Source organism: Patagioenas fasciata, chromosome 2 (genome assembly GCF_037038585.1).
Source record: "Patagioenas fasciata isolate bPatFas1 chromosome 2, bPatFas1.hap1, whole genome shotgun sequence".
In the NCBI taxonomy this organism is placed as follows: Eukaryota; Metazoa; Chordata; class Aves; order Columbiformes; family Columbidae; genus Patagioenas; species Patagioenas fasciata.
Window position 1 is genome coordinate 28,668,865 of NC_092521.1, and position 23,664 is coordinate 28,692,528.

Here is a 23,664-nt window from a genome sequence, read left to right on the forward strand (position 1 = left end):
TGATCAATGTACCTCCAAATCTCCAACCATCTGCTTGATTTTTGGGTCCATGGGACATGAGGGGATACAAAGATTACTCTGTAGGTATTCCATTGCTTATCACTGCTACCTAGAGCAAAGGAACCACTCTGTGCATACCAGACCTGGATAATGCTGGAATCCACTACCTGAGCTTCAGACTGAAATGATCAAACTTAGTCTTACAGCTACTTTCTTTTCCTTCCCAGTGACCTCAAAATGTATAAAAATTGTTTAACTCTTCACTTGATGCTGACTCTTTTTAGGTCTTAGAGGAATAAGTTGATTCAGTAGTCTGTAGGTAGCAGATAACAAAAAAAAAAGGGAAGAGAAGAATTTTTTTATTTTCTACTTGGGTAATTGAAGAATCAAGATTAATTAAAACAAGAGAAGCATCAGGTTTGTGCTCGTAGAAGTCAGAATATTGTGTAGTTCTCCTTCCTCATCATCCCCAGCTTATGCCCTCTGATTTCAGATGGGTTAGTTTTGTGCCTTCTAGCTGACATCATATGATAAGTGGATTTTCTGTTGCAGGTATTTTTCCATGTCCTTCCTTTTCAAAGTTCCTTTCTTATGTTTCCAGTGACATTTCTACTGTCCCTGTGCCTTGTGTGATATTTTTGAATCTTTGCTTCTTCACCAAACTTCCTCTTCATGATTTCCAATATCTTCCTGATTGTGTTTGTTTATCAGCATAATACATGTTTTTCCACTGCCACAGAATCAATGCATTCGGCTAAGTCTTTTGTATGTGTGTTCCTGAATATTCCTGTTAACCAAGGATCTCAGCTGTCTTGTGAAACATGATTGCAGAAGTCTACATAAAAGACTGTAGGTAACAATCATCGTCTCATTCCTTCCATTCCCTCACAAAATTTCTTCCTAGAAAAAAGAGTATAAGTATTCCTCCCAAGGTGCAGAAATAGACCAGTTGATGGTTGCTGAAATGATGAGCAAATAGAACATGTTATCCAGGTAGTGTGCTTTACCAATCTAAAACTGGTTAAACCAAGTAAGTTCTAGAAGGAGCTTTAAATCTGAAGTCTGGCATGCAGATGTGTTCACAAACCACATATCTAAGCCAACATATATGTCTGTGATTCAGAGGAAAGATAAAAAAGATGGAGTGAGTGCCGTCACAGTGCTAGGACTGGAAACTCCTTTCAGAAGACATCTTCCACACCACTTCATTTTAAGGATTGTCAGTTCTTCACAGCAGAAAAGTATGGTGTTTGAGTGAAGATAGCGTTTACCTGCAGATTTTTGAATAAAGTCATCAGTAACATCCAATGTCCTGTAAGGTATACAGTCTTGAGTCTCTGGTGTGTGCTGGAGAAACAGATCAGTGTGTAAATATCCTCCCTTCAGAACAGCCACTGCTTCTGCAGGTGCTCTAAGGAAAGTTCCAGACGCACTTTCCATCTCCAGTGATCTCTTTCACTCACTTTTGAGGCTTTTTAACAGGACCTCCTGTGACTGACTGTTTTTTCACTTGTGTTTTCATGTTTGTGGAGCAGTATCTCTACTCTCTGAGGAAGATGAGGAAAGGAGTAAGCCAATTTACTCATCTGTGATTGCTAGTAATTGCCGCCTTGCTCCTTTTTACATGTCTACACTTTCATAAGTTCAGGATAAACAATATTCTGTTAGGCCAGTGACATTTTTTGAGATGCACTGAGGATAGACCCTGTGAACCATCCTGGATTGAGACATTCTGTTTATCTCTTTAGAAATCCACAAATCTCATTTATTTTCAATAATCTATAATCTATGTGATTTGTCTCAGTCCTTGTCTTTCACAATGTCAAACATCAAATTTGAAACGATTTACTTAAATTATAAAATAAGTGTAGATCTACATTACTTTTCTTCATTATCATTAGATTTTGCCTTTCCTTATGTATACAGTTGGATTTATGATATTAGTGGACTTCTCTTTATAGTAGTAGAAATATAGATTAGTAAAGGTCTAAAAGTATTTAAAAACTAAGATTTTTTTTTTTTAATGGGAGCTATGTTGGAAAATATGAGCCATATGCAAATGATATTAGATCAATATGGAACATCCATTTATGAACCTTTGAAATGTCTCTAGCTTGTGTTTTTGCTATCTTAATTTCTGGTAATAAAAATCTATGAGTATATTCATACCTATTTGACATTACTCTTCTGAGAATGTATGAGGAGCCTGTAAGATTATTCATATTGTGTTAGATGTCTATGGAAAATCAAGTTGAATCAAGTTCAAGACTATTGGATCAAATGTCTTATTTGTTTTAGAAATTTCATTGGTTCTTTTTTTTTAATATTACCATTTTAACTTCTGTTTCATTTTTTCAGTATTATTTATTTACTTGCACAAGGAAAATCAGTTGTAAAAATTCAGTAGCATGCTGGTAGTGCAAAGTGATGCTTGGTCATTTCTGCGGCTTAAGATACTTAGCCTGCCTCCTTGTGCCTCATAATGTTCATAAAGTACATTACAATCTGGTGCATGGCTACTTATAAAAATATGTGTACATTCTTATTATTATTCACTACTGGTGTCCATGCTGAATGATAATAAGAAGATGACACCAGAATGAGATTTTTTTTTCTTAAATGAGAAAATGTGAATAGTAAAATTTATTCTGTCTACCTGTGGGAATTTATATAGTGCTAAAAATGAAATTGTCAAGCCATCTGCACAGTTGAATGTTATGGTAAACTAAATGTAGCAACAGAAAGGCCCCTGTAAAACTCATACGACCGGTGCCACCATCATAACTTTCAACTGCACTTATCCCAGTGCTTGACAGTTTTATTTTGAAAAATAGATGTACTATAGTGTCAGATCATGCAGCAGAGAAATGACAAAAACTTGATGTGGGAAAAGAGAATGAGAAAAAAGGAAGCATGAATAATAATTTGTGGATACTACTAAGAAGACAGTTGATCCTGGCTTGCAAGACCAGAATTAAGAGCAAGGATGACTGGAGGAAAAAAAAAAACTTAAAAAAAATATATTTAAATTCTAACTGGTTTCAATTGAATATAATTCCTAAGAGTTTTGAGAATTTGTCTCCACACAGGTCTCAGTGTACACATATCATAATTGCATATAACACGAACAAAAAACTTGGTCATTAACAACACAGGAGCTGAACTGTTCAACATTCTGATTCTACAAAGTAAGAACTACAGTTCCTGAAAACTGCATAATTGTTTGCAGTAGTCAGTAGGTATTTAAATAGTCTGAAGACTATCTGGAGTTAAATATTCAATATTTCAAGTGAAGCACAGCAATACAGATACTCTTCCTTTCCAGTAAGATTTTTAGAATGTCAAAGATAGATGTTGAGAGCCTTCAAATAATTGCAGTCACAGTTCATCCTTCTCAATTGTTTCCCCACAGTGATGATATTTAACAAAGCATTATTGCAAAAACTAAGACATTTTGACTTTTTTATCACTTGCTTCATTCTCAGCTTGTGACCTTACCATTCTGCTTGTTATTATATTAGATCTAACACTAGGGAATAAAAGCAGAGGGATGAAACATTCTGAAAGCTGGCCAGACTTCATGAAACATGTGGTACTTTTTCTCTGTAAGAATAACAAACCCACCAACCAGACCTTAAAAAAACGCTTTGTAAAATAAATACAATTGTGATTTCTGCCAAGGGTATAGGTTAGGACTCTGAACAAGCATTAGTTATCTATGAGAAGGATCAAATAATAACTATTCTGTTTTTTTTCATGTATACTCTATTTCCATTATAATCACAATTAATGGAGTTTATTGACTATTTACTCGTGGAAGTGGAATATGAGCTAAATGAAAGCATACTGACATAACTATTCACTTTTAATACATTTTAAGGTGCATAAATAAAAGTTATAAGTAGAAGGAGCTACTCATCCCTGACAGGCATCTTTTGCACTGATTTTCAGCTGTTACTCATCCTAATACTTGGTTCTTGGTTCTGAATCTGAAAGTTGCTAGTTTTTTTCTGACTTTTTGGAAATTCTATGATCAACAGCCACCCACTTTCCTCCAGCTGAAGAATAGAAGCTAAATAGAAAAACAAACAGAAAAACAAACAAACAAACAAACAAACAAAACCAACAACAGAGCACCTAAAAACTCATGGAATAAACAAACAAACAAAAGAGCAAGGTGAAAACAGCCAGATGGAACATTCTGATTTCTTATATATAGCCCTTCTCATTGAGAGTCAACACAGTTGTAACAGGCTAAACATATCTTCCAAAGCCAATGGTAAATACTATTCACTTTAGTTAGAATCAATAGAAGCCTTGCCCACATGTTAGAGGTCTCAATGCCTTACTGTCTCCGTAAAATAGTTTAATTTACCTTTTCTGTATTTACCCAGGAAGAATTTGCTTCTTAGTAAGAAATTATGTGAAGAAGAATTTAATTTCTTACTTGAGTCTTGTGTTCCCACATCTACACTTCTCTTCTACTTCAGTATATTTGAATATGCAATGAATACCTGACTCGGTGGTGCTGTCACTTATAATGGTTCATGTTCAAACCCTGTTTATTTTGATGTGATCTGATATTGTTAATAACCAAATTTGACTCTTGGGTATGGCTGATAATGGCCTATCCCTAACAATTGCTGTTACTTTTATTCCTTGTGAGGCACAGAGAAAGGTAATGGCATTACCTACATCACAGCATATGCCTCTCAATGCTGTGCAACAGCTGTCATTTGGAATGATCTTCTGAAAGAGAAAAGAGCTGGCTCAGTATCATTCACTGGATGCCATCTGTTGTTCACGCCATAAGTACCAAATAGTAAGGTCCAAAACGCATGACTTCTTTTATCGTTGCATTTGAAACTGCTATTACCATCTGAAGCCTTCTGTGTCCAGTCATCTGAACTGGCAAAAGAATAACCGTGGGAGGAGAGTCAGTGAATGACTGAAGATGCTCATCCGTGTCATGATCAAACCATATAAGCGAATTTTTGTAAGGAATCTCTGTAAAGGTAAATGTCAGGTTAGCACAGACCTTGATCCCAGGTCAACAGAGACCTCAAATTTCCATTACTGTTCTTCATAGATATCTGTGTCGCTTTTTTATTGTCAGTACTTCAAATGGCTCTGTATATACTCATTCTTTGAGTCCTTTCTTCCTTCAGCTGGCAGGGGGGAGAAGATGGATCAGTCTGTGCTTGGAAGCTGGTGACAAGCAGCTGGAAAGAAGCTGGAAACCCAGCATGGGAGGGACTAAAACTATATCCCCTCTTCTACTTAAAACCATGATAAAGTGAAAGCATGCTTTAAATCACTACAGTACAAACAGGGAGATTAAAACAAAACAAACAAACAAACAAAACCCAAACAAACAAAACAAAACAAAACACACAAAAAACATATAAAAGCCCCTCCCTTTAAACAAACATTTCATACCACTGAGGGATAGATGAGGTATAAAACCATTTGCAAAACAGCTCTCTAGATTTTCCATCTCGTTGATTCTGGCATCCTAGATTTTTGGGTAGGATTACATTTCCTTATAAAATATTTATACAGCACAGTATCTTAACTCCCTAAGATCTCTGCAACAGCCTGCCTAGCCTTAGAGGTAAGTACAATGGCTAATATGAACAGCCATGATTTTATATCTTAGGGTATCTTTCCAAATGTTTTTGAGCAAAATATATTTTCAGACTTTTCCCCTTATATTTTAAATATCATTGTCATGAATAACAATGGAGAGACAAAAGTGAAGTATCCAACAGGCCAATCCAATATATTAATTCATGGATCTTCTCTGGACCTTTCTGTGATGTAACTCAGAAGGGTCTACATGATGTCAAAGAGTATCTTCTCCTTCAGTGTTATTATTACTAAAAATAGTATTGCTTTTTTGGAAACACAGATAAAGATAGTGTTTTGAAGATGATTCCTAAGCAATGGAGCCTGCAGTCTAGATTAGAAAGAGTGTCCCTGTGGCCTAGATGACATAATGCAGAGAACTCAGGTCTCAAAGCAGGCTCTTCAAATAAGTGCTAAAATTCAAATTATGCTCCATTTTCCCTGTTTCGAGGGAACATATGAGAATATTTATTCCCTTTTTTCAGCCAAAGCTGTTGGTGTTTGAAAGAGAAGTCTCTGCTGAAAAGACACAAGTATGTTTTGAAGAAGAATTAGAAGAAACCAAAATTTAAAAACAATAAGATAGATAGTTTTAAGAATAGGACAGGAGGCACAGTATGTTAAGAAGGCCCTAGTAAAGACTGGAGGACAATGCAATTATTGGGGAAAGTGTTAGGCCAAAGGTTTATATGAGAAGACTAACCAGGTGAGGTAACTGTGGAAGTGTTCGCTGAGGAAGACAAGCTTGGTTGGAAAGCTGGAACAAACTGAAGGCGGGAATCGGGAGCTGTGGGGTGGTGACATAAGCTCTCCAGTTATAAGAGAGAGCACAGGAAGCATCCTCTTTGAAAACAGATACAGGGGGCCTATACTAAAAATCACTGGTGCAACTGCTGCTTCTGTAGAAATGCATACCCCTATAGAGACAACATATTTAGCTGGTAACTGCAACAGTAGCGGTTCAAGCACTGAGCACTACTGTCCAGGAGGCACTAGCCTATTATTTATATTAAGATAGTTTAGGTCACCTGAGGCCTGTGTGGAAACTGTGCTAACACCAACTGGAGTTGCACAACTACCTCGTATTAGCAGCATGTAATAAGTCCATTGGCTGGTTTTGAATGATTTGTCACCCACAAACAGAAGTCCAGTCCTACTGCCACTGGTACTAAAAGCAGCCCCCCATTAATTTCAGAAACATAAGTGTTTCTTCTGTGGGACTTCAGAACCTTGGTTTACAGTCTTTAGATCATACTAAAAAAAATGATAAAAAATTATTTTAAATGCTATGGTCCTTTCAGAAATAATCTGTCCATTCTTCGTAAGTAATTTAACTTCTTGAAAAAGAGACTACAGAAACTGCACTAAAAGTATATTGGGATAGGCATTTCTCTTTCTTATTTATTTATATGTTTTCTTACCTCATTTTATCTTAAAATTTACCTTTCCTCATGAAATGTGAATCTGTTGTGTAGTAAATCTGTTGTGTAGAATTGCTGTAAATGTATTACATTATCAACGACAGAGCCTCTTGAGATTATTTAATTTTCTTTCTGGGTTTGATCCCTATATAGTTGCTATCAAACTATTCTGTGGGTTTATTGAATGAAAGATGCCTTATAAATTCAAGATATCTGTAACGCATATTTAATTTTGCATTATCTGCAGTGATAGAACATTCTTCATTTCATTGTGTTTGGCAGAACCACTGTAGCCCTTTGGGAGTCTTTCTTGCTTCTTAGGAGTGTATTAACACTGAGAGTATTGAAAACTAAACCATATGTATTTATGTGTATATATATGTGCTTTTGTACAGGTAACAAGTTCTGGGTTTTCAAGGACACTACTCTCCAGCCAGGTTATCCTCATGATTTGATAACACTTGGAAGCGGAATTCCTTCTCACGGCATTGATTCAGCAATTTGGTGGGAAGACGTTGGGAAAACCTACTTCTTCAAAGGAGATAGGTAGGTATAGGAATTCTGTAAGGAAGCTATTTGATGGTTATCAGCTAAGCCTGTAACTCTTTTCCTGTATTTCTCAAAAGAAGAAGTCAAGCCACTTAAACAATTAATTTCTGTGGATGAAATTAACTCCTCCTGCATAGAGGGGCATACTGTTTTCGTATTTTTTATAAGCCAGATTATATTTCTGTGAATATACTGAAATGAGTATATCCAGTGGAAAAGTTATGTTTTAAATGTCAACAGGCAAGTCACAGTTGTGGCAAATTTAACTTAAATATTGAAAGTAATGTAGTTATGCCCACTCTTACCTGCTCCTTTTTTGTCTAAATTTCTGAACCCTAGCACATAAACAGGCAAGGCATGATCCAAAGGTTTTTAAGGTCAGTGAAAACGGGTTCTATGCTACTATTTAAAAATGTAGTAACAAAGGGAAATGACAACTAAACCAGGAAGACAGAGAACAATTTGAGCAGTTCCCTAGGAATTATTTTTCAATAAATCTTACAGTTCCCTTCAGAAAGGATAGTTATTTTTATGATTAATGCAGAACAACAAAAAAAAAAAGTAAAATCAGAGTTATTTTCCAGTCCTGAAAGAGACTTGCACTAGTCACTTAGTGTCTCTGTGTTTTCATTTCCTTGTCTTTAAAAATAAGGGAAAGAATATTTGTCTGCTTAATAGAGATGTCAAGAAAACTCATTAATTTTTGAAACCCTTCAAGATATCTGCATGATGGATTTTACAGGTTTTCGGGATTTTACCATGTTTGATTGGTGTATCACTGTGCAATTTCTGAGTGCTCAAAGATAAGTTATTCTTTATGAATAATTCTAATGTTTATATTAGTATTATTAAAAATATGATGACTGTTTTTGTTACTGTGTGGTACTTAGGATTCTGAGACAGTAATAGTATTCATGAATCACTTAAGAAATTAATTTCATGCACATCATAGAATATGTTTAGCACACTACAGCTGATTTTTTTTTAAATGTATCTTCATTTTCATGTAGTAATTTGCCATCTCCATGCTCCTGGGAAAGTACATACAGTAGGAATCTTAAATGACCTATACTTCCTTTAGGCTTTATTCAGCAGTGTGCTTTTATATTTCCATGTCCAGGCAGTTATTTAAAGGCAAGACTTTCCTAAAACACTAGTGATAATAACAGAAGGCAAAAATAACTATCAGAGAAAGCATCTGTTGATGGAGAAGTTGCTACTTAGAACTAACAAGCACAATGAAACTCAGCAGGCTATAAATGCAATGCAGTATATTAGAACAAGATCGAAGTACATGAGCCTTGCAGAGATAATTGAGCTATTACAGGATATTGACCACCGGTGGGAATAATCCCATATACCACTAAGCTTCTCAATGTTTACATCACAATTTTTTCTTAATGTAAAGTTAGAGTTGAATTCTCCTGCTGGTTTTAGTAATACGTATGTGTACTATAGTGGTCGATCTTTTCCTGAAGAAGTTATAAATGTAGCTCTCAGTGGCAGGAGGTAGGAATGAAAGGGAACAAAAAAGTTACAGCAACTGAAGGACATGTATACTTGCTTTGTTTTGACTGTAATCTGTAGTTAAGGAGCTCCAAGGCAGAACCTAGAGAGTTAAATGTCCCAGAACAGTGTTATACATAAAAATTTAGAGCAATAGAATATGAGGCATCAAATGTTGGCTGTAAAATGAAAGGAAAAAAAAAAAAAAAAAGAGAAAACCCAACGAAAACCAGTAAGAAGAAGTCCAAATAGTAAATGGTATTGTAATACCCATATGTCTAAGACAGCTCATGTAAGGATCATTATTATTACTATTTGAGATGATCCATTTAAAGACTAAAGATAGTTCTTCCAAATAGTTGTATGAAAGCTAAAGTGGCATAAAAGATGACTACAGAAAACATTTGCCCTTCCTGTGTCCACTGAGGTAGTTACTCCATTGTAGAAGGTCACTATGTTGGTCAGGCAGGACTTGCCCTTGGTGAAGCCGTGCTGGGTGTCTGGATCACCTCCCTATCCTCCATGTACCTTAGCATAACTTCTAAGAGGATCTGTTTGATGATCTTCCCAGACACAGAAGTGAGGCTGACAGATCGGTAGCTCCAGGGTCCTCCTTTCTACCTTTTCTGAAAATGGGCGTGATGTTTCTCTTTTTCCAGTCACCAGGGACTTTACCTGACTGCCATGACTTTTCAAATATCATGGAAAGTGGCTTGGCAACTACATCAGCATCACATCAGGTCCCATAGAAATATGTATTTTCAGGTTCTTCAAATGGTCACGAACCTGATCCTCAAAGTGGGAGAGACTTTGCTCCTCCAGTCCCCATCTTGTAGTTCATCCACTCAAGAAGTGTGGGAAGAGAGCTTGCCAGTGAAGACTGAGGCAAAGAAGTTGTTGAGTACCTCAGCCTTCTCCTCATCCGTTGTTACCAGTCTGCCAGTCTTGCTAATCAGAGGGGGTATACTTCCTTTGACCTTCCTTTTCTGATTGACATACCTGTAGAGTGGCTAACTAGAAATAGAAATACTAGATAATAGTATTAATTGAAATAGAAATATTCTACTAACAGAAATACTAAGTAAGCCTTAGAACCAGCTTATAGTAAGATCTGCACAGCAATTTAGCTAGCTGCATAAGGACAAAGAAATTATCAACATTATCTGTAAGTGTAAATAAAATCACAATTGTAAATACATCCTACATAGTTTGGAGAAGAGGAGACTGAGGGGTGACCTTATTAATGTTTATAAATATATAAAGGGTGAGTGCCACGAGGATGGAGTCAGGCTCTTCTCAGTGGCAAACAATGATAGGACAAGGGGCAATGGGATCAAGCTGGAACACAGGAGGTTCCACTTAAATTTGAGAAGGAACTTCTTCTCAGTGAGGGTAACAGAGCACTGGAACAGGCTGCCCAGGGAGGTTGTGGAGTCTCCTTCCCTGGAGACATTCAAAGCCCGCCTGGACACATTCCTGTGCGACCTCACCTAGGCGTTCCTGCTCCGGCAGGGGGATTGGACTAGATGATCTTTTGAGGTCCCTTCCAATCCCAAACATACTGTGATACTGTGATACTGTGATATTCGGGTTGTGTAGAATTTCAGTGCTGAAGCTTTTGAAATTGGTGAAGGGCTGGCTGGCAAAAAGGCACAAAACCAGGTTAAATTTTGTGTTACACTTTATCTCTTAATGATAATGAAATGAAAAGTTACTGTAATGCATATATATAAGGAGTTAAGATTGCTGGAAGCATTTTAATATTAATCTACTGTTACTTTCATGATTAAAATGTAATCTAAAATATTCACGTATCTTTTTTTACATATGTTGCATCTCTCTGTGACTGTGCAAAAGTCCTAGGCATCAGAGTCGCTGCGATTATTAGTGATATGCATTCTGATTTAGTTGTCAAAGTGCAAAAATCTTTTCTCTTCTTTCTATTAACATGAAATGGTTATCCAGTCTGCAATTAGATTTCTTTGTAATCTGGTGGTATGTTCAAAGAATGACTGTAGCAAACATTATAATGAAAAAAAAATGTAGTTATTCATCTGCTATTTAATAATTTTTTTTTTTTTTTTTTTTAAATCAGATACTGGAGGTACAGTGAAGAAATGAGATCCATGGACCCTGGTTATCCCAAACCAATTACAATTTGGAAAGGTATCCCGGAATCTCCCCAGGGAGCCTTTGTCCACAAAGAAAATGGTATGCAAACAGATTCTTGTTTTAAAGATTTACTAACGCCTTTCAAGTAAGATAGACTAGTAGAGAGGTGATTCACTATTCAGGTGAAGTAATGAAAGAATTCTTGATTTATGAACAGGTTATCTCCTGTTATAATACTTGCTGTTGTGAAAATGGTGTTTTGTTTACATGTGCCATTTAACACAACAGAGAAAAAAATCTTTCAAATTTAGTACCATAAAGCTTAATTTCCAATCTTTCTTTTCTTGTGTCTTAGTTCATTTACTCATAGTTATTCTCTGCTGAATTACAATACCCTTTAAAACAAGGTTCCCAAACACAGTATGTCTCTATTTGAATTGTCAAAATGTTGGCTGAATAAACAGCTTAGAAGGTATTACTTTCATGCTGAACAACTAGAAAAGGGAAGCAAAATCTTTATTTAAGCCGAAATATCCTCAGGAATATATGTAAATCTGAGATGTCATAAGCCCATGATGCAAAAATGCAGATTACAGTACTAGGTGCTATTACCTGCCTAGAATCTCAGCTGGCCACACCTCCAAATGAAGGAGAGTAGCCAAAATCTCCTCCATTTTATGAGTATTCAGTGCTACTTGGGGGGCTGCTGGTGTGTTGCCAACAGAGCCCTCAACTGCACCAAGTTTAGATCCCTTTGATGGGAACAAAAATATACATTTGTCATCACTTATCATTGTTAGAGACTTGTTGTATGGCATTTATGATTTATTTATTAGTAGGTTCTGAGTTTATTCTGTTTGCCTCACAGCACACATATATATTGCCATATTATTTTAATTTCCTTTCACTAAGCAGATAAAAAGATTTCTTTCCTTGTATAAACCATTTCAGTCTCCTATTTCAACCTCTAACTTAATTAAGTAATTTACCAAGGAAATGTTTGGGTGTTTTTTCAGAAATATGTTTAATTGCTTCCTTGCTTTGTCTCTTGTTTTTTCCAGAAGCAGAAACCCTTCTGGATTCTGGCCTTTTGTTTAGAATGAATTTTTTAGTGTTGCTTTCATTTGTTTTGTTTTATTTTTAACTGGAAAGTAGGTCAGTCAAGATGATATTCTGCATACATCACAATAACTAGCTGTTTATAAATACACATATATGTGGAAATGTACACAAATATTATGTACACACAGATAAACATAATGGATATAACCTCTGCTTTCTTCCTTTCATTACTTTTAAAGCTTATTTTTAAAGATTGTCATCCAAAAGGCATTTCATATATATATATCTGTACGTATGTAAATATGTATGGCTTTGTTGTGTTTTTTTTTTCTTGCCTTGAGTGCATTCCCCACAATAATTTTCCAGCTCAGGTATATGTGTTTCTCAATACAAATGAAAATTATCTTACTGTAGCACTCAGACCAGTGGGTTCGAAAGTGCTGCCAAGGCAGAGCACTCATTCCTAGGGCAGTAAAGACTCTTGGTTACATCAAAGCCACTTCTCTTGGTTTTGTTTTTTTTCATTGTAGTGGCTTTGATAGTCTGTCTGACTCTTGAATGAAGAGGGTGGTAAAATATGACACGAGACCATGGAGGAGGGGAAGGGAAAGAGGACATGTTTGGGCTTCTCAGAAAGCCTAAAAGTGCCCCAGGGGAGAAAGCAGAACTGAAAATGACACGATAAAGTTCTCGAGAAGACCACTAAGATGTTTTCCTTGAAATTAAGAAAACAGATGTCTTAAGAAACAGTTCATAACAGAAACAAAAGCAGATAGAAATAAGAAGTAGCACAGCTTAGTTGGAAAGAAGTTGATTACTGTTTTCCTTTCTTTTGGCAGAAGCAAAGTTGACAAGTTTTACAATGTAGCTTTCAGGGGAACATCTGAAAGTATGTCTTCCAGTTAATCCATTTCATTTTAAAGAATAATTTTTCTTTCACTTGTCTTTCTATTGTGTAAATCATGGAAATTAACAACTGCAATCAGTTTGACCATAAAGGAGTTTCCTTCACTGTCCACAAAAAATTGGGGTAATCTTGCAGTAAGAGGCTTGGGAAAGATAAGAAAAACCAATTTCCTACTCTAGTCAGCATCCTGACTCAGTGTTCTAGAGGCTTGGTAAGGTACAAGTAACATCTTTGAAATTCTCCCTGCTACCTCCCATAATGTGATTTGGTTTCTAATGCTGTGATAGAAACTCTTAGGAGGATGTGAAGAAGAAATTTCCTTTCTGTTGCTCCATTAAATCTGAGATTACACAAACTTCTACAGATTGGAGAAATTTTTCTTTCTACCTTGAGAGCAGCACAGAAAATCTCACCTCCCAACTAGAAATTCTGCTAAAGTGGATAGTGGGGCAATTTTAGAGAGAAGAAAGAGAAAAGGTAGTCTACTTTAATAGCCCATTGAGTTTTTTTTCCTTGTGCTTACTACCACTCCTGAGTTGCTATTTGACACGTTACTAGCTACTAAACTCTTCCATGTTGTTTGGGTCAAGCATTGTGCTCACTACTCTCAGCAACCAACACCTGGGAAATTTTAAGAAGCAGCTCTCAAAGCAGTGGAAAATATGCTCTGGCTCAAGAATTTTTACTGCATCTATAGGAGCTGGTTATTCCTCTGCTGCTTTGATTTTTTAAATTTTAATTTGATATTTCGATGTATAATAGGAATTAATACTAATGTCAGTATTCTGACTCGTATGTGCCCCTGTTTTATACATATATGTATTCTGTAGATATGCAAGAATACAGATTTAGAGGTGTCATATCTGTATATGGTCCCTATATATGTATTGGAATATTGATAGAGATATAACATATATACCTGAAATATTTATCCAGGGTCGTTATGTACAGTGCTTTCTTACATACATGTTATATGAAATGCATAGGTAGGGTAACCTATGGCTGAAAATACTGAAATTTTGCATTTGATAATATTTTTCATTTAAATTGCAGATTGTTATAAGGGACTTTATATATGCTAAACTTTTAAAACTTAGTTGTATTTAAAGATTTACAATCCTTTGTTTTATTCCAAACAGAACTGAAGGCATTTTGTGAACAAGGCTCGTAGCTACTGTTTTGATATAGCTCAGTGCTTTTCCTTTTAGAAACCTTTCTATAGATACACTAACTATAGATACACTAACACATTCTCAGATAATAACACTGCAAGGGATTAAAGAAAGGAAAATAGTACCTTTTCAGTGTCTAGGAAGGCCATTAAAATTACATAAATAGCTAATGTAGAAGAATGTTCAAATATTCTAAATATTCTGAAAAGGGGCAGTAGATGATGAAGAATTTTTTACATAGTTTGAGTTAGAAAATATACTATCAAGTTATTTTTTGGGTTTTTTTAGAACTGAAAGAAACTAATTGCTGTTTGAATAGGTGATTACTAATATTATCTCCAGATAGCCAGTTACCGATCTTTTCAGGAAGCCTTATTAAAATGACAAATAGTGCCCAATCTGTCTTAGTATTCTTAGTGGCCTTTTGTACTGCAGGAAATTAGCTGAGGTCTACAAAGTAAAGATAAGGAAAAACCCAGCTTTTGGCATTCCGTGCATAAACAGTAGAAGGAAGTTCACCCATCCTGAAGGTTTGTTTCTTGCCAGATCAATGCCATTTTTCAGCTAGGATAATAAAGTAATGTAGATTTTTGGCAGGGAGTCAGGTTGTTGGTTTTTTTTCCATTTAAGCATGTTTAATTGTAACATTGAATTGCACCTCAATGATCAAAACCCAGCTCTTTGCAGAAAAATCTGGTTACACCTGTTTCCTCTTGGTGAAGCTGCTTTTATTTAATCCAGTTTCCTTCTTCTGAAGTACAGCAGTAGGCTGTGTGGTTTTAAAAGGGTCAGTTCTCATTTCTGGCTAGCATAGCATTGCAATTTGTTTCAGTAGACTTCCCATCTTGAAGAGTTTGTGTTGCTTCAAAATCCTGGCCTTGGAGATTCCAACTCTGGTTGGATTTTGACTGAATGAACAAATCAACTGGACTCTGGTCTGTCAAAGATCATATTATCTGGAATTGTCTTGTTTTTGTAGTAATGGAAAAAGATAAAATACTGAATACATTTTACTGAATTTAATAAAAAAAAAAGAACAAACCGCCCTGATGTTAGATTTTCTAGAAACAGCAAAGAAACAAAATTTCTAAAGAACATTTGAAAGGCCTATAATAGAAATAATAGAAATCTGTTCCTTTCTTTTTTGGTTGTTTTTGTTTTTGTGTTTTTTTTTTTTGTTGTTGTTGTTGTTGGTTTTTTTTGTTGTTGTTTGTTTTTTGTTGTGGTTTTTTTTTTTTTTTAGTACAAACTAATTTGATATCAGTAGTTTTGGTCATGGTGTATTGATGACATGATCTGACATGACCATGAATAATTGCAATTTTCTTCCTCAGGCTTCACATATTTCTACAAAGGAAAAGAGTACTGGAAATTCAATAACCAGATGCTCCGAGTGGAACCTGGCTATCCCAGATCCATTCTCAAGGATTTTATGGGTTGTGATGGACCAACAGATCGAGACAAAGACCGACACAGCCCTCAAGATGACGTTGATATTGTCATCAAACTGGACAACACAGCCAGCACTGTGAAAGCCATAGCCATTGTCATCCCCTGCATCCTGGCCTTGTGCCTCCTTGTCTTGGTTTACACTGTGTTCCAGTTCAAAAGGAAAGGAACACCCCGCCACATACTGTACTGCAAACGCTCTATGCAAGAGTGGGTGTGATGCAGGGTTTTGGTTATTTTCTTTCCCTCCCAGGAGTTTGTGGTAACTTGAGATTCAACACAAGAGGTGTTATGCAGTTTCCTAGCTAGGAGCAGGCATCTGTCAGTTTGAAACAAAGCTGATCTTTGAAACCCAACAGGTTGCCTGTCCTGCAGGAGTGGCGATTTGCTCAGCTGGGAAGCTTCCATGATACACAGTATCTGCTGTTTCTTCAGTCCCTTGTCTTTCTTTGTCATTCGATTCTAGGCCTTTCCTCGGCACGCTCAATGCCCGATAAACTATCAGGATTAACAAATTAAGAGGAAAAAAAATATTCTGATGTTTCTACATTTTTCCCTTAAGGCCTGTTCCCCTTTGAAAAATTTTTTGCTGAAAGTAAATTTTTTTAGAAAAACACAACAACCTACAACGGAACTTTCAGGAAAGTGAGAAGACCCAAAACAGCTTTGTCTCCAAAGAGGATTGCTTTCTGTCTGCTATGGATAAAAGTCCTATACTCCTACTCCCAGTTATGTCAGGTGGGAGACTCGGATGACACGCAGGACTTCAGACTGTTCGGACAGCCATTTTCCAACAAACAAGGGGCCAAAATATCTGCAATATAGTAACAGCCTTAATAATACATTCATTTTGTGTTTTTTACAGCTGCTCTGAGCTACGTCCTTGATGTTTTAAACTCATTTATATTCATTACTATATTCAAGCAGAACCTTTTTATTGGTTTATTTGATTCTTGGTTGGTTTTCCTGCATCATCTTTCCCAAGCTGTACCAAGCCAACTGCCCCAGGCCTTTTGTAGGTCTGTCAGGAGCACTCATTCCAAAGCATGGTAAAAAGCAGTTTGTCTCTGAAGTGGATTTCAGTGAACTAAAGCAACAGTCACGCTATAGAGAAACTTGATGCTTGATATTACATTGGTGGTGTAACCCTTTGAGAACTATTGCATCCATTTTCAGAGTCTGGTGGATGTTAATCTTGGTTGTCATTAAATTATAGGATTGTGTTTGGGTAATACAGGTTTTAAAAGAAAATCAGTTTTTCAAAACAGATTTCCTGTGACTGTGAGTGTTTTTAATTATTTGCATTATTGATAGAAAAGCATTTGTAACATAAATAGAAAACAAAATATATTTACCAGCTACTTTCTGGTTAAAGGAACCAATTTTAATAACTTCTACCACTTACCAAGAACTTTTCTAAACTGGTGACAGTTTTATAGCTTAGCCTTTTACCTTAAGCATCTTGAATTTCTCTTTTAAACTATGTTGCATGATAATTCAATTTGCCTCTGCAGAGGTAGAGCTACAGTTTCAAAGGAAAGCTAAAACGATGACTCTGATATTGCATGAGTATCCTCCGGTGTGTGTTACCCCTTTGCATGTTCACCATAGTTCTCAAAGGGTTAGTCAAATTTCTGGCCTTCAGCCAAATACAATATCACTGACAGAGCCAAGAGACCACCAAAGCATTTTGTCATTCTGTGTAATTTGTGCTAACAGCAGTATTGTCATTTTCATGTGACCTGCAGAGCAGGTTTGTATCAATATTTTTTTCCTAGAGAAAAGTCAGCAACTGACAGACCTCTTTATTGATTTAAGGAGCTGCTTCTTGCAGTGATAGGCTTTACAGTCACTGGGCTGTGAACTTAATAAAAGATGGTCAGAATGATGCACCCCAAAAGTCAGACACCTGGTTTTTTATGAAAGCCAGGATTTGAGGGGAGTAGCTTTTGCAACAATGAACAGCTTGCCTTGAACTTGATTACTGACCTGTTGACTGTCATTACCAAGTTAAACATTGTCTTTTGTGAACAGCTTCACTGTCTGAATTTCCTTAAAGTGTACTGTCCTATGTCTTTGATCTTTGACCTTTAACTTGCAAACTGGCACAAACTGAAGGAAATCTGGTGTTGCAAATGAACTAAGAGGAGTTTTATTTCTTAAGAGGCCTGATATACATTATCCAAAAATTGAGAAAAAAAAGTTGAAGTGTTTTCTTAGAAAAGAACTGACATAAACTAAAATATTTATGATAGATCTGTAGAAGGGTATTTTGCTATGTATACATGCACACTCTAAAAATGAACTGCAGTAGAAGTTAATTTTTATTTAACTTGAATACAATTTTCAGTATAAAATTATCATTTCTACAAATAGCTAGTTATTGATGAAAAGGTTATAGGAAAGTACTAAAATACTTGAAATGGCCAGTATTGGCTTTTACATAAAATGAGACTTTTGTACTACATTCAACCAATTTCTTACTGGTTTCTTAATCCACAAGACTGGATCATTTTTTAGAGAGTGTAGGTATATATACATATATATTATGGTTATTATTATTTTGGTAATGGATAGATTGACTGCCTTGAATTTATATTTATATTGAGCATAGCATGAAAAATAGTATGCCTTTTTGTTCAATTACATGATTCTTATATTGATTTGAGGATTTATTTTATGAACATATGTGGCATGCTATAAAGCATTGCAAACTTATTTCTTAGAGCATAAACAGATATACATATGTACGGCTAACAAAAATGAAGATTAGAAAAAGATATAGTTTTACAACAAATATGCAATGCAGATGGCATTTTGGAGATGTTTTGTAGAGGTAATGCATACTGTAGGTTAGAAGTGCACCAGTATCAGCCCATAGCATTATTTCATAAATGCAGTTCAGTTGTTGGTGAAAATATAGGTTGACAGTAAAGTAACATAAGTTATTTACTGCACATGAGCTCATTTGATGAATTTGGAATTCTATGTTTGTTTGTCATATATATTAAAATGTGTGTGTGTCTTTGTATATTTATAAATGTACACAAACTCACACATACACATATTTTAATCCATGGAGAGATTATTATTGTCAACAAACTACTATAATTTATGTTCTGCTACAGACAGCACAAAATGATTCATGTAGCTGTTCCAATTTTGTCACTTGGATAGTTGATAGAAAATACTAACAGCACTACTTATTCTCCATTTGTTTTTTTCTCTAGACTAAGAAAACATATTATCTTTAGGTCAGAACAGCATCTCATCTGTTTTTTTATTTACTTGAAAATTTCACTTCATTTTTGAAATACCTTTCATGGCAGCTTTTTGTGCAACTGATTCCCTGACAGTAATGAAGTGCTTAGCATGTTGACTGTTGTTTTTTGATAAGGTAACAAAAATGTTTGTATTTGGAGAATTTAACTTTAATTATGCAGGAAGGTAAGTGTCATAAGTTTAGTGCTTGGTATATGGTACATCATATATACACGAATACATGATAAGTTGATTGTTTAATCTATTTTCTTTTACTTAAAAGTGCATATATATTAAATACAGAAAGAGAGAAAAAATATTATATTGGCATGTTTATGTCATGCTGAGCAAGACTGCATCAGCATTTTTATTACATACTTCTGTTTTCAGTAGGTTATAACACAGTCATAAAGGTTTGCTTTAAGTAAAAGATGTAGGAACAATTGTGTTCACTGTAATTGACAAATACATACTGGCTAGTTTCAAATTACAGAAGTTCAGAGTAAATTAGTGCTGTTTCCTGATTTAGATTTGAATTCAAACACGTAAATGTTCTAAGACAATGTCGTTTTTTGAAAAGTTATTTTTCTACCAGGGCCTATAATTATGAAAATTAAGAAAAAAAGCCAAATAGAAAATATTTTCAGTTCTGCAATCTGGGTTCCTGCTTATGTGCCGTAACTTTTTTTATAAAGATTTTAATAAACATTTCCATATTGTTATCATCATGATCTGTACTGTGGAACAATACAAAACTGAATATGCATTATGTTAATCAGTTACAGTCTACCAAGCTGACTATACAGGGTTGTGTATCTTCAGAGTTCTATGGGTCTGTACAATGCAGGAAGCCAGAGCAGATTATGGCAGTGTTTCCTCTGGTGTTTTAATGTATAAAACTATGAAAAGGATATTGACTGTAGCCACAAAATAATTTTTTATCAAAAAATACGTGTAGAAAACTATGTCGCTGTACGTTTACTGGATAGGCTGGGATGGAGAGACCCAAATGGCTCTAAAGGAGCCCTTTCAGGTCTCCTGAATAAATGTAATGCATATTTTATATCTTCCTATGAACTTTTGTTCTTTTTTTTCTTTCAAAGTGGGGTGAAGGGAAGGGATAATTAAAGAAATGATCTTTTTAAGGGTAATCATGTGGAAAAAAAAAAAAAAGAGCCAGAAGCTAATAGATGCAAACATAAGGGGAAGACACACTTTTTCTTGAAAGTGTACTTCACCTCCTCAGTTGTTTGGTAAAGACTCCTGTGCTATTAGCACTGTGGGTTAAGAACAAAGTTTAAGGCTTAATTTTTGAATTTTCAACTTTTTTTGGGGGGGATCTTACTTCACAATCTTAATGTCAGTTAATTGTAGCTTTTGGTACCAAATTATATAGAATCAAACTCTAGCTTGTTGGTTAGAAAAAAAGTGTGTAGAATAGAAAGTAGGTCTGCCTGTAAGCAGTGGAAGCATTACATTCCTACTCTCTTTTCTTTTACATTTGAACCGTCACTAAGGAAAACCTTAATAAATACATATAACAAACTGAACAGTGAATGTTCCAGGCACTGCATTTTTAAGAAAGTAGAAATGCAAGTTACTACACCATTAGCAGCATAAATTTGAGATAGCACAAGATGACTGGTCTGAGGAGCAAGGATATGACTGCAGGGGTTTGCTCTGTCTTGGCTCCTGTATGTTCTCACAACATGCCCTAAGTTTTATCACCAATTGCAGAGGTGGAGAAAGCCGTGCACTGTGGCAGTAGGAGATGTGAAGCAGCCATTACAGAACAATAGCTCCCTGTCGCCTTTTGTTGTTGTCAAGACTGTCTTTGGACAGTTCTATTTCCAGAAGCCTAAATAGATGACTGCAGCCCTATGAGCCATAAGGAAAATCATTATTATCAGTGGAGGGAACAAATGTTACTGGCCACTTAGGTGTTCAGCTATGCTGTAAATCAATAATATTGTGTGGGAGCTGAGGAACAGATAACCTGTTATTGAATACAATGGTCTAGCTGTGACTGATACACCAGCACTGTAATGTCAGGCGTACTTCCTTAGCTCACAGTGCACACACTGCAGACAGAGTGGTTCACATAAGATAAGACCATTTAAACATATGTCAGTTACAAAATCGGGTGTAAATGAACCATATACTCATAATCTTTGATTTATGCATGTAAATCAATGAATTGTCTGCCACTTGTCTCATGGAAAAATGTAATGTGTGAGTCGAATCTGCCTAACCCATTCTTGTGACTTGCCATCTGAGATGTCAGAGACTGATAGACATTGTCTATCACATGTCAAAAGCATGCCCTCACTTGTTGCAGACTAACTCCATTTGGTGTTGATCTGAGGCAGCCTCTAATGTTAGGCAGCATAGATTCTGTATGACGTGGCACTGTTTGATTGATGTATGCAACTAGGAAAGCCCAGTGATAATCAGGAGATCATCTTATGGAGGATCATCAGTATGTGACTACCGCAAGCATCTGTTCCTAAAATCAAAATGTATTTCAAAGAAACGTGTGGACAGCATTAAACACATGAATCATAAACAGGTCTTTTTTTCACAGTATACATAAGGTTTAGCATATCATCTACAATTTACAGTCAGTTTATTAACATTTGCAGTTGAAGCTACGCATTATCTTTTTGAGATATGACATTCTGCGAGAGGTATACATAAAGTACATGTTTGCCCTGTGAATATAGCCTCAAGTAGCGCTCCGGTTTGCCCACAGTATAGATGAAATAAATTTTAGAAGCAGAGAAGACATAAATGAAGAAATGCTGATGTAAACTAGCATGCTAAAGACAATTTTCTACACTTGGATGTGCATGCAAAGTAGTGCTACTTGCTGTCACAGTAAAACTACGTAAATTATAATCATTACACATGCCAGACATTTATGATGGCACAGAGCTTTCCAGTCACACAGCTTAGTTTCTTCTGCTTCTGTAGACTGACATTGTCCACAGACAATATTATAATAGCTACCACATAAACTAAAGCTTTCTTTTTAGTTAATAATAATTTCTACCCTATGAAATTGCATCACATCCTTTTTACAACTACAACCTTAATCTCCTTGGTGAGCTATCGGCATATCTTAATTCATAGACTTTCATGCCTTTTCTTTTTCCTTTTTTTCTGTTGCAGTAAAATATATACTGAACATTCTTTCCATCTTGCCATCTGGCACTAACACATGGAATAATCACTTTTATTCTGTGCCATGCATGTGTCCTGGATCATCCATTTGCCCATACATTGTTCTGGAAACTGGCTTTCTGAGAAGTGGGATTGGTAACAGAGGGCTGGGAGAAAATACCTTCCTGACATACCTGGCTAGCCCTTGAAAATATGACAACAGAGCTTGAAGAGTTTTTAGCACAGTGTTCCATTACCCACTGACAACAGAACAGTGTAACTCTGCCGATCAGTGCATGCCCAGATGGGTTCATCACTTGCAAAGAATAGTGAAGTAGTGAGTAGCAGTCAGAAAATGCTGTTTTCTAAGCCATATTGCCATCCTGATGTGTTGGTATAGTTTAACACCCAGTCAACATACATATTCATAACTCCCATGGCTGTACATAAAAACATCTGCCTTATGGAAGCTGAGAGGGCTTAGGGTCAGCAGGCAATCAATGCTAACTTATCTATAAGGTGTGAAAAATTTTTTGTTCCCTTACTATCATTTTACAACCTCAAAGAAAAGTAGGTTTCCCCATAATGTAAAATGATGGTTTATAATGCTCTTTGTCAGCATTCACAATTACATAATATTATATAAAACCTCAGAATATACTGTGATGCAACTTAAATATTCTGGTTGAAATACACAGCCCATCTTTAGGCATACAATGAATCTAAACAGAGATGCACGTACTGTGTATGCTATACTTAGCTATTGCCACAAAATTGTCAGTGCTCACATACTGATCATCTTCATATCTTACAGGAGCACCATGTTGAAGTCAGCTCCAGGCAGTGTGTCTACCTGGATATAAGTAGAGATATAAGTTGGGAAATGGTATGTGTGCTGGCGTGTATTCAGACGACATAATGAGGCACCTGCATTACTGTTTGAAATAATCAGGACAACCACAATTCATACCTACCAGGCATAGCTGCAGCTTGTATTTACATGGTTGTGTTTTACCTCATATAGTAAAGCTCTATGAACTCTGGCTATACATCACGAAGTAGTTGAAAACTATTTAAAAAATCTTTCAGGATAGCCATTGTCAATACTCACACAGCTCACAGAAATACCTGAGATTGTTATACCCAGAAAATTTAATCTTGAAAAGGAATCCAGAAGTGAAGGAATGTGTGATGAGGCAAATAATCTATTCCCAGCTCTTACTCTGTGTAACGCATTTGGTAAAACATTGTCAACTAAATATATGCTTAACATCCATCTTTACTGTTTCCAAAACCATGCAGACATCTCTTGTCAATTCATGCACAGTTCTGTCTTATTGTGTCTGGTTGAAAACCATTTTATAGGATAGATCAAGTATTATGAGCCTCCCTTCTTGTCATCCAAGATACACAGATCATCATCTGCTATCAATAT

General features: G+C 35.9%; 1 protein-coding gene across 2 annotated transcripts in view; it reads left to right on the top strand.

Moving 5' to 3' along the window:
• Nucleotides 1-23,528, top strand: part of MMP16 (matrix metallopeptidase 16) — a 177,451-nt gene extending 153,923 nt beyond the window's left edge. For both annotated transcript variants that reach the window (XM_065830111.2, XM_065830114.2), the window contains 3 exons: nucleotides 7,445-7,595; nucleotides 11,200-11,315; nucleotides 15,692-23,528. In XM_065830111.2, the coding sequence (XP_065686183.1) occupies nucleotides 7,445-7,595; nucleotides 11,200-11,315; nucleotides 15,692-16,026 (602 nt within the window). In that variant the 3' untranslated portion in view covers nucleotides 16,027-23,528. The remainder of the gene's footprint in view (nucleotides 1-7,444; nucleotides 7,596-11,199; nucleotides 11,316-15,691) is intronic.
• Nucleotides 23,529-23,664: the final 136 nt, after the last annotated feature.